Source organism: Mustela putorius, unplaced genomic scaffold, assembly GCF_011764305.1.
Source record: "Mustela putorius furo isolate JIRA1106 unplaced genomic scaffold, ASM1176430v1.1 tig00000580_pilon_pilon_pilon, whole genome shotgun sequence".
Classification (NCBI taxonomy): domain Eukaryota; kingdom Metazoa; phylum Chordata; class Mammalia; order Carnivora; family Mustelidae; genus Mustela; species Mustela putorius.
Genome location: NW_025421423.1, coordinates 14,278,351 through 14,294,519, shown reverse-complemented (window position 1 = coordinate 14,294,519; position 16,169 = coordinate 14,278,351). Strand labels below are relative to the sequence as shown.

Sequence of the window (16,169 nt, the reverse complement as noted above, 5' to 3'; positions counted from 1 at the left end):
ATGGCATGAGATACCAAGAAGACCAAGAGCTTAGACATTGTGGGGCTTGGCAGTAGTGAGTCTGTCTCTCTTTCTCTTTTTAAAAAAATTTTTTTAAGATTTTATTTATTTATTTGAGAAAGAGAGAGAGAGAGCGTGAGAGCATGAAGGAGAGAGATGAGTGGGAGAAGCAGACTCCCCGCCGAGCAGGCAGCCCGATGTGGGACTCCATCCTGGGACTCGAGGATTATGACTCGAGCCGAAGGCAGTTGCTCAACCAACTGAGCCACCCAGGCATCCCGAGTCTATCTCTTATCCAAAGAGAAATTTGTCCTACCTTTCAAGAGGATTCTCTGTCCTTTTAGTTGACGTTTCTTCCTTCATCCCTATCCCTTCTCTCCCCCTTCGTGATGGAGCACACTCACTTAACTTGTTCATTGTTTTCTAACCCTGAAAGCTGTAACTCTAGCCCATTCCTGATCTACTCTTCCTAAAGTACAACCCCTCTCCCCCATTTTCTAAGCAATGTAACACAGACTAGCTTGAGTTTGAGACGATAAACAGAGGATGGGCAACACATCTTTCCCCTTTAGTAGCGACAGCTGTTCTGAGATTTTTCTGCCACTTGTGTTGTGACAATTCCTGGTTATTTTGAGACATTTCAGGAGAGGATCTCTCCCCGTCAAGAGCACTGTTCAAAAGTGAAAACAGTGTGCCTGTCAGCGCACTCTTTGAAATCAGAACAGTGAGTTTCTTTAGATCATTTTGGGCCAGTTTCTAACATCTGTAGAATGCTGGACACTGAACAGATAAGATACATGTTAAAATGGGCGATGGTGGTACTTTCGTTTCTCCTTCTGCTGGCCGCGTGTATCCCTTCCTTGGAATGCGTCCGCTGAGTGCCATATGGAAAGAATGATAGACTTTTAGGCCAAGTGTAGAGTGAAAGGTCTGATTGAAAAGCTGGAGAAGCAAATGGAAAAACTGATCCTATATGTAGGAAAAGAAAAGATTTAAGAACACGAAACATTTTGTCTTCAGTAAATATATTGAAGCAAGGTCTTGGGCCTGTTACTTTGAAGAAGAGAGGAAAAGTTTCTGCCGCCACAGGTAGAGATGGTATTTTAAAACAAAACATGAGGAAACGATTCGGTTTCTTAAGTGCTTTTCTGATTTCTTTGTTCTAAGTCTGCATGGGAAGCACATGGACCCTGAGAATGATCACAGCTTTCTTCATCCCAGCTGGACCATTTGCTTCATTGGTTTTATGTGAAGCAGTGGTAAGGCTAGGAAATCGAGCTAAAAGAATGCACCATGGATCTTTAGTCAACCATTTATTCCTCCTTTTTTGGCTCTTTGAGCCTGAAATTCTCCTTTTATTGATGTTAGAAATAAAAGAGTATTGATTAACTCTCAAAAGGTGATGAATGTTTTCTTTTTTCTGGCAATTTTTGGAAAGTCTTTTTTTTTTTTTTAATTATTTATTTATTTTGGAGAGAGTGAGCTGAGGAGAGCGGGTGCGGAGGGAGAGGGAAAGCAGACTCGTGCAGAGCCCGATGCAGGGCTCGATCTTACAACCCTGAGATCATGACCTGAACTGCCACCAAGAGTCTGATGCTTAACTGACTGAGCCACCCAGGTGCCCTGATGGAGTTTTTCTCTCAGTTCACTACATCTATCTGCATTTCGGTTACATAGCTTTTAATAGTTACAATAACTGCATTTTTTGGTCCTGTTAGGATCCCAGGTATTCTGTGTTTACATTGAAAGCCTGCCTGTGCTCAGGCTCCCCTCAGCACCTTATTTTTATTTATCACGTGACCAATTGCATTATACCATTGAGTGGGTTTTTTCGAGAACTATATCCCAATTATATTTAATAAAAGTGCCTTGTTCTTGCTATTGCAAGTAGATGACAGTTTGGATGAACATATACTTTTTTTTTTTTTTAAGAATTTATTTTTTTATTTGACAGCCAGAAATCACAAGTAGGCAGAGAGGCAGGCAGAGAGAGAGGGGGAAGCAGGCTCCCTGCTGAGCAGAGAGCCCGATGCAGGGCTCCATCCCAGGACCTTGGGACCATGACCTGAGCGGAAGGCAGAGGCTTTAACCCACTGAGCCACCCAGGCACCCTGAACATATACTTTTTGAGTCATTCTGTATTTCTGACAAAACCATGAAATTTGTTCCTGTCTTATCTGTTGTGGTCAGGATGATGGTGGCTATGTACAGCCCCTACCCACTGCCCCACCTTGATGTTTATTTTAATGGGAATGCTTTAACCCTTGTGGTTCACTAACTTAACTTAGTGCTTCAGTTGTAGGTCATTTACCCCATAGTGTCCCTGGAAGGTGGTGAGCTCTCTGTTTTCCCCCTTTTAATTGTGGTAGCAGATACCTAAGATAAAATTCACTGTCTTACCTGTTTTCAGGTTTGAATACTGTTAGGTATGTTCCCATTGCTGGTCAGCAGATCTCCCGAACTCTTCATTTGGCCAAACTGAAACGCGGTACCCATGAAACAACAGCTCCCCATTTCCTCCTCCCCACAGCTGCTGCCGGCTACCCTTCTGCTTTCTGTCTCTGTGAATCTGACTGCTTTAGGTGCCATGTATGAGTGGAATCACGAAGGGTTTATCTTTTCGTTACTGGCTTATTTCGCTCAGCTAATGCCCTCAAGGTTTATCCGGGTTGTAATCTGGGTCAGCATTTTCTTCTTTAGAAGGCTTAGTGATATTCCCTCGTATTTACTACCACATCATTGCTCCATTCACTTGCTGATGGGCACTGGAGTTGTTTTTACTTTTTGGCTATTGTGAATAATGCTGGTTGGAACATGGGTATACAAATATCTCTGTTGAGACCCTGCTTTCTGTTCTTTTGGTGATATATCCAGAAGTGGAATTGCTGGGTCATATGATGATTCCATTCTTAACTTTTTGAGGAACCCCCATCCTGTTTTCGATAGGAGCTGAGCCATGTTACCGGTAGTACATAATACTACTACTGGTATTAGTATGTAGTGTACACATTAGTACATAGTACACAAGCAGTAAGATAAAGGTTTCGATTTCTTCACATCCCTGCCAATACTTATTTTCTGCTTTTTTGGTTAGCAACCGTTTTAACGGTGAGGTGCTATCTCATTGTGGTTTCGATGTGCATCTCCCTAACAATTGGTGATGTTGACTATCTTGTCATGGTGCTTTTTGGCCATCTGTATGTGGAGAAATGTTTGTTCAAGTCTTTTGTTCATTTTTTAAGTGTTTGATTTTATTGTTGAGTTGTAGCAGTTCTTTATATATTCTGGATATTAACTCTTTTTTTAGATTTAGGATTTGCAAATATTTTCTTTGATTCCATGGACTGTATTTTTACTTTTGATTGTGTCCTTTGCACAGAAGTTCTTAATTTTGACTTAATGCACCTTGTTTTTTTTTCTATTGTTGTTTGTGTTGTAGTAAGCTCTTTAAATTTTCTACATCTTTTAAGAAAAATGTGCTTGTATTTTTAAGTAACTAAAGTGCCATTTGTCCTCAGATCTACCAATTATTCTTATATTGACTCTCTTCTTTCTGTGCTCCATAGCCATACTGTCTAATCGGTCTAGTAAATTCTATAAGTACGTGTGGTTTTTCTCAAGCCCCTCTTCCATGGCATCCACTTGGTTTTCTGTTGTAATTCTTCTGTCTGCTGTAGTTTTAAATTTGTAGTGTCAGCAGTGAGACTATTTTTTCTTTTGCTTTTATTTTTTGCTGCATGTTTGTAACTTTAATTGTCAAGTAGCTGTTCGGAGACTTGCTTAAGAAAAGGAGCTCTTCTCTCGCTACCATTTTACCTTCACTGTAAACAGCATTTTCATTCATTTTAGTGGCTTTGTTCAGTATTTTCATTGTATCTCTAAGATCTCTAAGATCTTTACTTGTACTTTTTGGTATATCAGTTTTGAATATTTCTAGCTGTCCCACGGGGAAGGTATGCCATACACACATTCCCATCCTGTACCTCTTTGTCCTAATACAGGTAATGATTTTGATTAGGGCCCTTCAGACCGGAGTGTTAATGCCATCGTGACCTTGTTCATGTTGATAGTGGAGCTGTCTAGAATTCTAGGAGTCCTTCTCCTCTTCTGCAAATCCTCCAAAGTTTTAATCTTTCTTTTTATGTTTGTGTTCTGTGTACTCATTCAGTCCTAAATAATGTTAGTTCTAGAAGTCTGCTCTCGATGTATCCAGATGGACAGTTACTTTGCCAAAGCTGCTTTTTGAGTCCCATCACCTGTCAGTCAGGGATCGCATTTCTCAATGATGCCAGACACGCCTTTGCTTTTTCTCCTGTATTGAACTCCTGTTTCTGTATTACATGCCTTTTATTTTCTTATTTTCCTTCCCTGTTTTGCTGAAGAACATCCTCCAATACAATTGTAGGTTGTAAATGGCTTGCCTCATTGTCTTCTGGCTTCCAGGTTGCTGTTGAGAAGTCTAAAGACTATCTGATCCCTAATTCTTTGTTTATCTGCACCACCCACCCCCAATTTCTGATTGGCCATGGGATTTTTTTCTATCTCTACCATTTAAAACATTTTTGTAATCATATGCTTAATGTGGACATTTTAAAATCAGTTGAATCGGGCAGGTAGGTACTCAGTGGATTCTAATAGTCAACAAATTTATGACTTTTCTGTTTTAGGAAATGTTTTGAGTTATGTGACCCTCCTCCTCCCATTTCCTTGTTTCTTTCATTCTGGAATTGCTTTTCTTGAGCTCTTGGATCTCCTGGACTATCCACTACCTTTTTCCTTCTTACCGTTCTATTTTCCTTTGCATTTTTGGCTCTACATTTTGGGCAAGTTTCTTAAAACCTGATATTTCAGTCTTTCTACTGCATTTTGAATTAGCATTTGTTAAGTATCCTGTGTTTGTTTCAGTGGGTGCAATGTTATCTTTCTGGTGTTACTGTTGTTACATTTTCATCTGCTTAGAATCCAGAGAACATTAGTCCTTTGATGCTATAAGGCTGGCTCGCAATGCTGTTTTGCTCTGGTAGGGGGAATACATACCAAGAAAGACAACCTCTAGCTCTGACCTTCCTATCTCACATCTTGTTCCTCCAGGTTTGAGGTTCAGAGTATTTTTTTCTACTTGGTTTCTGCCAGACTAAAAAGAGTTCCCTGTGGAAGGATACACAGATTTAAAGTCTGGCATTTTTTCCTACTTCATCTAAATGTCTTTATTTATATGTAACGCTTTTCTAAAGCTTTAAACATTAATGTATTCTTTCCTGGTTGTAGCATGGATGACTTCTTTCTTCCCCCCTTTGGTATTTTTCATTCATCTGTTATGTTTTGGGGATAGAAACTTTGAAATCTTTACCCATGTAAGCCCCTCCCCCACCAAGCTCTGATTTATCTTCTCCTTCTGGAAAACCGTCTTTTACTTTATTTTTTTGTTTTCTGCTTTATCGACTGCCTTCATTCAAGTTCATAATTCAGATTTTTTTCTTTTTTCTTTTTGGTTAATGCAGACTCATTCTGACTTCGAGAGTTTAAAAGTTTTTTTCTTAACATAGTACCCCCATTCCTTAAGTAAATACTTGCTCTGATCCTAGAATCTTCCCTTCTCTTGAGCCATAATATTTTTCAATTGCCTGGTGGATTTGGATTTTTCTCTGTTGCTTATCCATAGGGAGGGAAGTCTATGCATATTGAGTATCCGGTATTGCCTTGTATTCTTTCAAGAGACTGAAATGAGACACTGCTGGACTCAAGTCCAGATAAAGGAAAATGGTTAGATTTATAGTACATTAATTTGCCAGTTAGAAATTCATCTTCCTGTGAGGCCTAGAGAAGGAGCCAGCATCAGCTGCAGAAGTAAACAAAGGGGAGTTTGCCTCAGAACCAAAGACTTTTCTTTTAGGTATTTGGGGTGGCACTTAGTAAGGTCTTTGTCACTTGGCAAGCCCATGTCAGAGGCCAGCTGGTAATGTTTTTCCCCACATGTTTTCTGGGGCAGTCATCATGGCCATATGTAAGTCAGAAGTAAATACAGCCAGAGATGACTTGCTCAGTTGAAGCCAGGAACCCCATCTAAGGAGTGAGTGTATTGGGAAGGTGCTCCAGTGCCTCCTGGCTTCATTCCCTCCACCCCTCATCCCTCTGAACTAGGAGTATCATTATGAATCTGTTGGGGTCTCATTTGCTAATTTTCTGTCCATTCAGTGTGATTTCACATGAAGGCAATGTTGTTCCTTAGTCCTCCTGTCAGCCTCTCATGTTGATTCTTCCTAGAATATTTTTCTGAAAATTCAAGCAATAGCCGGGCTTCTAGGGCTGATTCAGGATATTTCCTGTTCTTAGAGTCAGTTGGTGATTTCTCTGGTAATGTGGCGCGGAGGAAGGAGCCTATGTAGCTTTCTTACTTAGGAATTGTATTTTGTACATCTGTTTTGAATCAGAGGGAGGGATAATGAGTTAATTCATACCCAATGACTATAGAGGAGTAGATGAATGGGCCAGTAAATAAGTAAGTGACAGCTGATCTTCTGCAAGTGAAGGGCATGAGAAGCGGTTTGCGGTTTGGGGAAGAATGGTAGAGATCAGAAGAGATGCCTAGAATGGAGAATTAAGTGAAGTAGAGAAGGGGCGGGGGAGAGCAACAATAATGACCCAAGGGCAGCTGGGGTCAGTGGGGCCAACCCCCTTCACTCCGTGGCTCTCTGTAGCTGGGGCACAGTGTTCCAGCTCAAGTGAAGGGAGTGGAGAGCTGGATTGGTGGCCCATTGGAAGAACTACAGGGCAGGCAACCAGATATTTGGAAGAGTTCAAAAAGGGATTAATTTCTTCAGAAATTCGGTGCGATGCTATGGTTGGCATTGCGAGGCTCTGGGACAGCAGGGGACTAGCATATCACAGGGAGGTGGCTTACTTGGGTAGGGACTGAATGTTAGTATTTAGGATGTCCTCTTATCTTGTCTAGTTCCCCCATGATCTGTGCAGTTTGGTAAATAAGCTGGGAAGTACATAGGTTTTATAAATGTAGTTTTAGGGCTTCACTCCCACAAGAGAGCTGATTTATACCCTTTGTGGTAGTATCGCTTAGCCCTCGTATTTTTGGAGTTAAGTGACCGTGTGCCATTTCATAAAGGGCTCCTGTCATGTCAGAATAGGTTCCACAGAAGCCTCACAACTCGATAGGTCTGAAATGCATTAGAGAAGGCAGTTAGCTTTCTGCCTTATTTTCTTGCTTGCTTCTTGAAAATAGGAGACTAAGAATCTGGGCTCTCTCTTACGTATCTGAAGGGTGTGTGACATAAATCAAAATTAGGAATGCCTCGTTGCCGTTTTCTACAAATGAGAGCAGCAGCCCAGGGTTCTCTGTTTCAGAGTTTGGGGAAGTTGGTTACTCTGCAGGGCCTCTGGCTTACATCCTGCTTTCTTCGGGACCGTCTGAAATTTGTTCTTCAAGCCTAAGCACTTTCTGTCCTTAATTTATGTTCACATGAGTTGGGGAGGGGGACTGGTCTGTGGAAAGAGCATGGCCCTGGAGTGGGGCCTGGACAGGTGTCCTCTCCCTCGTGTCCGGGATGTGTGGCTTTGGCTACCTATGCTACACAAACTTTTACAGTCTCAGGGTCCTTGTCCGTGAAATGAGGTGACACCCTGTGCCTCAAACGGTATGCGGAATGAGTTTCTCAGTGCTCAGCATCTCCTAGGCTTTCATTAAATCCCAGTGTCTTGCCTGCCCCCCTTGCTGGTTGGCAGTGATGCCACCAGGCGTATTTGCCACCTCCACTTCTATATCCTTTTCCCCACCACAGGCTAGCTGCTCTCTAGTCATCTTTCAGGCAATTCTCTGTACTCTCAATATTGAAAAATCTTTTAACGTCATATTGCTAAATGACTTAGCTTAGATATTGGACCCGAGCACACAGTGTGTGAGTCTGTAAGAATACAATCTCACTTGCCTGCTTATTTTAAGAATAGAATCTCACTTTGCCTGTTTGGTTATATATACATCTGTCCACCCCACATATGATAAAGTAAGACAATATGAATTATAAACACATGAGAAGGAAAGAGGAAAATTTTTTTTAAAAAAGTAGGGATGGACACAAATGATGCCAGGAATAAGTTCAGTACAAAACAGCGCACCATGGGTGTCCTGTAATTTTCTCAGTGGAGGCTTGGCGTTCAAGCCCAAAGGCACTCCCACTCCCCTGTACATACACCTTTCTCCCAGGCTGTTTACTTAGAGTCACGGTATGATGAACAATGGTCTTTTTTTTTTCCTCTCCCCTAAAGCGAGGATTAAGGAGAACATTAGGGCACCTGAAGAATTTAGCGTTAAGTGTTGTATACCAAAATAGTTGGACAGCTTTACTCCTTACCTGTTAATAGCTGTAATCCCTATAACAGAGAAGACAAAGAAAGAAGGAGCCATAGTTCTAAACAAAACCTAAAGCAATTGAAACTTTAGGATGAAGGGTAATATGCAAAGATGGGATAAAAGAACTTCAGGCTCATAGAACCTCGGTTATTTCTTGGGACACAGTTGTGAGATTTTGCGATTTGTCTGGCATCATCCAGCTGGTACAGAGTGGTGCCAGAGAATTCGGTATTCAGAAGGCTTGGATTAGATGTCCAGCTCAAGAGTTAAATCTTTACTTCTGCTATAATGGAAAGTATCATCTTCCAGTAGTTGAGAAGTGTTGAGTATCACCTTGCATGCTGGTGAAACGAGAAAGGATATTTCCAGACAAGAGCTCCCTGAGGTCAGGGGCTGCTCAGTTTGATTCGTTATGCCCCTGGTTCACTGTAGATGTTCAATAAATATCTTTTGAATAAAAGAAAGGGTACTGTTAGGTGGCCCGAAAACAACCTAAAAATGAGAACTTAGAAGGGAAGACTTTTCTTAAATTCTTAACAATGAAAACCCCACGGATCGAATTATAGTGTGGAAACAATCACTTCGGTCTTCAGACAGAACTGGGGACCACCCTTTACTGCAGAGAATTCAATTATCTTTTTGAGTAACAGAAGGTGTGTTACTGTTTTGTGCCTATCTAGCATCCTCTCTCCAAGCCTTCTGTCAAGAAGGCTGTAGAAATGCACTCTTCCCCACTCATGGGCAAGATGAATGAAGCCAGCAGTTGGAGTTCTTGATTCATTCTTGTAACGGACTCCTATCACTTTGGAATGTCTTCCCTTTCTTTAATTTTAGCGGTAACTCAGTTTCCTGAGGAAATGTGATCATGGAACATACTCACTGTCTTATAATCCATACGAGACTGGGGTTCGATTGTGGCTCCAGTCCTGCTTCTGTCATTAATGAAATGTATGACCGTAGTGTCTTCTCCACACCTCAGTTTTCCATCTCCAAATGGGTATACTGGAACTGGGTGGTCTTTAAGACACTCGGTGGTATTATTCTCTTTGCCCTTTGTATTTAAACTGGCAGTTACCGATCGTGGGACCTTTGTTTTTGAATGATGGAGTGGTGTCTCCCTTGGGCCCACCGTCCCCAGCTTTACAGCTTGAAATGGCCTCCTCAAAACATCTAGCCAGCAAGGACAGCTGGATTCCGATTTCTGAAAATACATCAAGCTGACATGATTTGGCTGAGTGGGATGGGAGTCCTGGCTCTGAGTTATGCGATGCTGTCTTCTGGGTTCTTTCATTAAGCTTGGAGTTGGTATGTGGCACGGGGACTTTTGCTTCCTCTGGCCAGTGGTACTTGACTCCCACGCCCTAGTCCTTTCAGGCTAACTGTGGATTTTCCTGCCCTTTTCCAGGTACACAGTTCCTCCTAGCATGACCGTGATCTGATCAACAGCTAACGTGACCTGACTCCTGTGTGTGGCACGGCTGTGCTGGGGGCTGGTCACTGCCCACAACTACGGAGCTGCCATGGCTGCTGCGTCCACTTCCAGCCCTCTAAATTCACAACCCCAGGTAAGTGATTCAACCTGGCATAAGTCTGCACTAATCTTAATTGTACCAGATATTTAAATTGAGTTTCAGAAGGCGCGTCTGACTCTAGGGACGGGATGAAACCTTGTCATGATCATTTAGTGGGCATTTGGATAACGGTGCTTTCGTGGGGGAGGTGCTGTTGAGTTCGAAGCAGCTGGAACAATGAGCAAGTGATGACAGAGGACCAGCCTCCGTGCGGAGGGGTTTTCGTTTTCAGTGCTCTGAATGTCTGTCTGTTCCTAGAGGCATCCCGGTCCAGACCGTTGAAGGCAAATCCTGCCACTTTCCCTCTCTTGGCTTTTTTTAGGGTTTTAATGAAATAGCTCAGGCCAGATCTCCTCTTAGAAGTTTTCTGAATGCAGTCTCATTGTCTGCTTCCTCTAATTACTGTTTTGCCTTGACCTGTTCTAGGAGCTTTGCAAAGAAGAGGCCCCTCCCGAAACTTGTGAACCGTAGTCATGCGTTATTTTTCCTGTCCAGTGAACAGCAGTCACGTGGCAAGAACATGGCCTGCAGATGATTTTACAGTCTGATCTATTAGAGTAGTAATTGGACCTTTTCCGTTTTAACTGGCAGTGTGGTGTAGTGGGGAAACAGCCTTTGCGAGCGTTGGGCCGGAAGTCACATCCCGGTGGTTGGATGGCCTAGGTCATGCTGACCTCGCTCAGCTTCGACCTCTCCTCGTGCCACCAGACTTTGCGGGATGGTTCTCTGGATTAAACGATAGCAGATAAGCGGAGCACATAGCAGGGGCTCAACAGTTAGTTTCCCATCTGCTCTTCCCTCGTTTTCTGCCCCTCCTTTTAGAGTGTGGCCTTCCCCATCTCATTTGTGATAATCATTTGTAAGCCAAGGTTAAGAAAAAAGTATACCTTTGAAAAAAGAACCATATTGTTTGAAGTTTAAATCTTGGTGATACAGAATGTTTTTCCACCTTTTTTTTTTTTTTTTTTTTTTTTGGTTCTGTATCATTTTCCAGGCCCCTGGGTTCTGTAGGTATTTCAAGTTAGGGATATGTGGAGGGAAGAGCCAAGACGCTGGAGGTGGAGGGTGGGGAGGGGGAAGAGAGCACTTTTACTTCATGTATATCTAAGTGATTTTTGTCTCTTCTAAAAAAAAAGACCTTGGAATTTGTCATCTGGATAAAGTCCTCCTGTTATTTTTAAGATTTTAAAGCATTTGATATTTTCCCGAAAGTTTATTGTTACCACCATCATGTGTGTATTTCTCTTTCTGGTAAATGGATCTTGCTTTTCCAGCATTTCATTGACTTGGGCTGTTTGGTTTCCATTGCCCTCAGTCGGATTTTTAGTGCTGCAGAGACCTTGTAAGGGTGTAGTGAGACCGAGCACCCGTTCCCCGAGGTTGCCCTGTCAGAGTCCGCTGTGGCTGTCCCCATGCAGCAGCCATTCTGAGCCTCTGGTGAAGTGAGGTAGGCCCTAGCTCCGGTTTTCTGGGCAAGGATTTCAGCCCCTCTGTCTGGCTGTTGCTTCCGTCAGCATCTCCCAGAGGAGCATCTTATCCGCACGCCTCTATGCTCTTACACAAGCTACTATCAGCTGGCAAGCCGGAGAAGTATTTCTTAGTGACTCATTTAATTAAAATGTTTAACACCACCCAAGGTAGAAAGATGTTGTATTGAATACAAACACTTGGGGAAAATAGGGCTCTTGTAAATCCTCTGTGGGAAGGTAAATTGGTGCAGTCACTCCGGAGAGTACTTTGATAGCATCTATTAAAATTCTTTCCCTTTCCATATACCCTCTTCCTATCTCAGTAACTGCATTAGAAAAACACGTGTAGATGAGCCCAAGGAGACGTGCATTAAGGTATTTACTCACTGAAGCACTAGTTGAAGGCCAAGAAGTACAAAACTTTCTGAATATCCGATAGCAGAGCGACAGTTCAGGCGTGCTGTTATGATTTAAGTACCATGAAGCAATTAGAAAAATGGTAAGTACATATCGCAACACAGTTCTGTCTCCCTAAGATACCTGACGGAGGAAAAAGAAAGCAAAATGCAGACTCATTCAGGAAGATATCATTCAAACCGTAAACCAAGATCGTATGTTTTGAGGGACGACTGTAGGATACATTAATGTAAGCGCATAGTGAAAAGTCTAGAACACACATTGTCAGTGGGGGTGATGTTTCCCCCCAGAGTGCAAAAATTGGATCTTGGGAGACAGAAAAAGCCCTCCTAAAGTTTAAACCTACCTGATGACATCCTGTCGCTTAGTATTTAATTTCACTCATTGGGGAGAATTTAAATATAGTAAGTTTTCTTGTTGAGAATTACCAATGGCGGGGTTGGGGGGGGCAGCAAAAAGTCAAACCCTGGGGTAGATGTGCAAGGGCTCTCCCGTCCACTGCCTGGGGTTTAAATCCTGGCTCAGCGTTTACTGCCTGAGCCTGTGGGGGTGGGAGAAAGGTTTCTGCCCTGTGAGGTGTTTCCTTACCTGCAAAATGCCCATAAAAATTACAGAGCCAGCTTCATAGGATTGTTTTAAGGATGAAATGAGATAATATGTCTGAAACTTAGAACAAAGTCTGGCACCGAGAACTCAGTACACTTTAGTTAACAGTGTTGAGCACACTCGCTGTGGGCAGGCCTGGGGAGTCCAAGAATAAATAAAAGAAACAAGGCTTTTGCCCTGCAGGGTTTAGAAATGTAGTGGGAAATGTGCAGATGGGGAAACAAAATATTAGAGACCAGTGTCACACCTGCTAGGAGAGAAGTATGGGGACGTTAGGAGAAAAGTAAAGCAGCCAGGAAAGATCTGCAGGATCAGGGAAGGCTTCTAGAAGGAGAACCGCCAGGCTGGGAGCTGATCTGTCCTTACTTGGACAAGGGAGGAGAAGGAGCACGTGTGAGTGTCGAATGTCCCAAGGGGAGAGCGAGAGCCCAGCATCTGGGGGGTCCGTTCAGGATAGCTGCTGTCTGCTGGGGTGTGAGGTGGTAAGCACAGATGTGCTCAGGCCAGCTCTGCCAGCTCCTGAGATCCAACTGTTAACATTTTCAGGAACCGTGCGAGTCAGCTGACTTCATGCTTGTAGCTTGCATTCAGCCTGGGTGGAGTCTTTAACCAGGGAAATTGGCAAACACAGTTCTTGACTCTTAAGGGCCCATTGTTAGGTATTTATCAGCCTACTTCTGGTTGTAGAGGAGGGAGATGGGTTAGGTTACAAGGTCGGAGAAGATTCTTACAGTGCCTCGCAAGCTACATAGAAGAATTAAACATCAGTCTTGAAGCGTGTGTAGCTTTGGAGTCATGGGGCTGGCTTCAGACCCTGACTTTTGATAGTTCTATTGAACAAGTTCATTAATTGATCTCAATGAGGGTAGCAGGTCCCATTATTCTTAGTATGTGCTGGGAACAAGCAGCCTCGGATTGTTGGAGGAACCCAAGTCCACCTGGAAGGAGTCAGCAGTAAACTATCAGCTTAGGTCCCAGGGAGAGGGAGCTTACACTCCTGGAGAGCTGCACGTCCCTGGGTCACTTTGTTCCCAGGTCCTCTGGTCAACGACATGCCTTCTGATGATCTGTACATCTGTTCTTCACATGTAATTTGTGCAGTCAGATTTTAGTCCCAGGCTGACTTGCCCTCGCTCAGGAGTCTGTATGGATGTCTACTCTCCCAGATTTTCTCCAGGTTCAGAGAAAGTGAAAGTAATTGAAATACACCATCTCCTCAGACAAGGCGAAATGAGCAGTTCCTTCCATCAGCCTAACCTGGTATCGTCTGGCATATCCACTCACATTCTTTTAGACTGAATTCAGGGACCTATGTAAAGATGAACCCACCTTCGAGTGTGAGAATCCTGACAATCCTTTTCTAAGGCAAAAAAAAAAAACAATTGCAAAAAAAAAAAAAGCTTTTGGTTTTGTTTTCCTCTATTCATTTGGTAACAAAGAGCATTTTTCTAATCAAGGCTGCCTAATACTAGATATAAGCTAATTAATATGAACAAATAGCCTGTGATTGTTTCAAACAATAATAGGGAAGAAAGCTTCCTTTGTCACTTGGGCTGGGGTTGCTGTTTAGTTAGTGACAGGCCTTGTGCTCTGAAGTGGGACAAGTTTGTATTCCCTGCTTTACCCCTGACTAGACTGTGAGGTGGATTTTTGTTTTCTCCTGTTGAGAAAGCACCTTGTTCTTACGAAGCGAGATAAATACTGCCCCGAAACTGGGCTAGTAGCAGCAGGAAGACCATGTGTAGCTAAGATACTCCTGTGTTAGTCTAGGCCTTGATAAAGAGTTCCTTGCCCAATGAAACCTTTAGGGAAATGTTGGCAGACGGGAACACGTTCACCATTAGGTTAAATTAATGTGTTCATATCCTGCAGATATGAACTTGGGGTGGGGTAGGAAATAAAAAAGTCTTGCCACTCTTAATGGCCGGTTTCTGTTTCTAGAATTCTGGTTAACATTGCTTTAATTGAGTTGCATCCAATGACCGTGGGTAGAGGATGGATTAGAAGTTTTATTTTCCTTTTGATTGGAAGGGCTGAGTGGTTCACTACATGCATGAACAGTTTGGCCTATCTCAAGCCCAGGATCGATGTGGATAATTTCAATGGTATTCCAGTCCCGCCCCCTGGGATTCCAGTAAGAGAGGACTCTGTTCTAACCGCATTTTACAAGGTACTTCATTCTGTCATTTGCGAAGTGGCTATCTTGGTTTTAAGCCTGGGAAACAAAGATATTTTGATCCCTCAAAGTGATTTCCTGCAGCTTTCTTTAAAGACATGAGTTTGGGTAAATAGGGACTAGTAGATACCCAGTGTTCTCATGGAACACAAGTAGGTCTCTACTTGTCTCTTGGAAGGCAGGCGTTTTTGAACATTACCCAATAGGTTCCTCTAACAAAATCCATCATATTTCCAAAATGTATGTTTTAGAGGTTTTATTTCTGATGTTAGAGACTAGATACTTTTGGATTAAAGCACTTGAATTCCATATTAAGTGGGTTGCATTTTTTGCCATTGAAAGAAAAGTTTTGAAACTAAAGTTTTTTAGGTTTTTAGAACCTTTTATGATGGCAGTTTTCAAATGTTCACAAAAACAAAAAAGAATAGTATAACAGGGGTGCCTGGGTGTTTCAGTGGGTTAAAGCCTCTGCCTTCGGCTCAGGTCATGATCTCAGGGTCCTGGGATCGAGCCCCACGTCGGCCTCTCTGCTCAGCGGGAAACTGCTTCCTCCTCTCTCTCTCTGCCTGCCTCTCTACCTACTTGTGATCTCTCTGTCAAATAAATAAAGTCTTAAAAAAAAAAGTGTCTTTAAAAAAAAAAAATGAGACATACACTGAAGGCTCCAAAGTAAAAGAATGATTGTAATTGTTAAATTTTTAGTCTCTAAGGGATCACAGACAGCTGGATAGGGCTTTTAGACTAAAATGTAAATAGTTGGAATTTGAAATATATTTCCAGTGCCACACAGTGAAGATATGGTGTGGTCTGGCTTCATCTAACATGGAATTGAGAAAAAAGAGTTCCGGAGCTGAGATACAGGTGAATTTTAGGTCAAATCCCATAGCTATGGCAGGTTTTTTTTGTTTTGTTTTTTTTTGTTTTTTTTAAGATTTTATTTATTTATTTGACAGAGCTCACAAGTAGGCAGAGAGAGAGGAGGAAGCAGGCTCCCTGCTGAGTAGACAGCCAGATGCGGGTCTCAATCCCAGGACCCTGAGATCATGACCTGAGCCGAAGGCAGAGGCTTAACCCACTGAGCCACCCAGGCGGCCCGCTATGGCATGTTTTAATATAGGTATCTCTTGTAGTTTTATTTCTTTTAATCTCTAAAATTCAAGTAATATACACTGTGCTCCCAGGTTTAAATGGCAAAATATCTGTGAAGTCCTTTATCTGTTTAAATGGCAAAATATCTGTTAAGGGCACTATCAGCCCCTTAGGTACGTGACCTGTATTATTTTCTTCCTTCCCCCCCTCCCTGTAATTATTCTGAGAATTCTTTACAGGGAGAAGGTGGTTACCTCTACAATGGTCTGTGTGTATGATGTGCTTATGTAGTGTGCCAGAGATCCATCAGAGGAAAGCCAAGGTAGATAAACAGTTCGGAAAACTCCAGCCTATTGCCAGGAACAAATGCATGCGTAGATAAACACTCAGATTTCCGACTTACTCTGTCTTGAGCCACATTTCTCTTAGAGGTGAAAACTTGTGCTTATATTGCAATTTAAATTCATCTCTGCTCTCTT

General features: G+C 42.5%; 1 protein-coding gene across 7 annotated transcripts in view; it reads left to right on the top strand.

The window, feature by feature from the left end:
- Window positions 1–16,169, top strand: part of LPAR1 (lysophosphatidic acid receptor 1) — a 200,161-nt gene that overhangs the window by 114,920 nt on the left and 69,072 nt on the right. For all 7 annotated transcript variants that reach the window (XM_045081695.1, XM_045081690.1, XM_045081694.1 and 4 more), the window contains one exon: window positions 9,768–9,927. In XM_045081695.1, coding sequence (XP_044937630.1) covers window positions 9,883–9,927 — 45 coding nt within the window. In that variant the 5' untranslated portion in view covers window positions 9,768–9,882. The remainder of the gene's footprint in view (window positions 1–9,767; window positions 9,928–16,169) is intronic.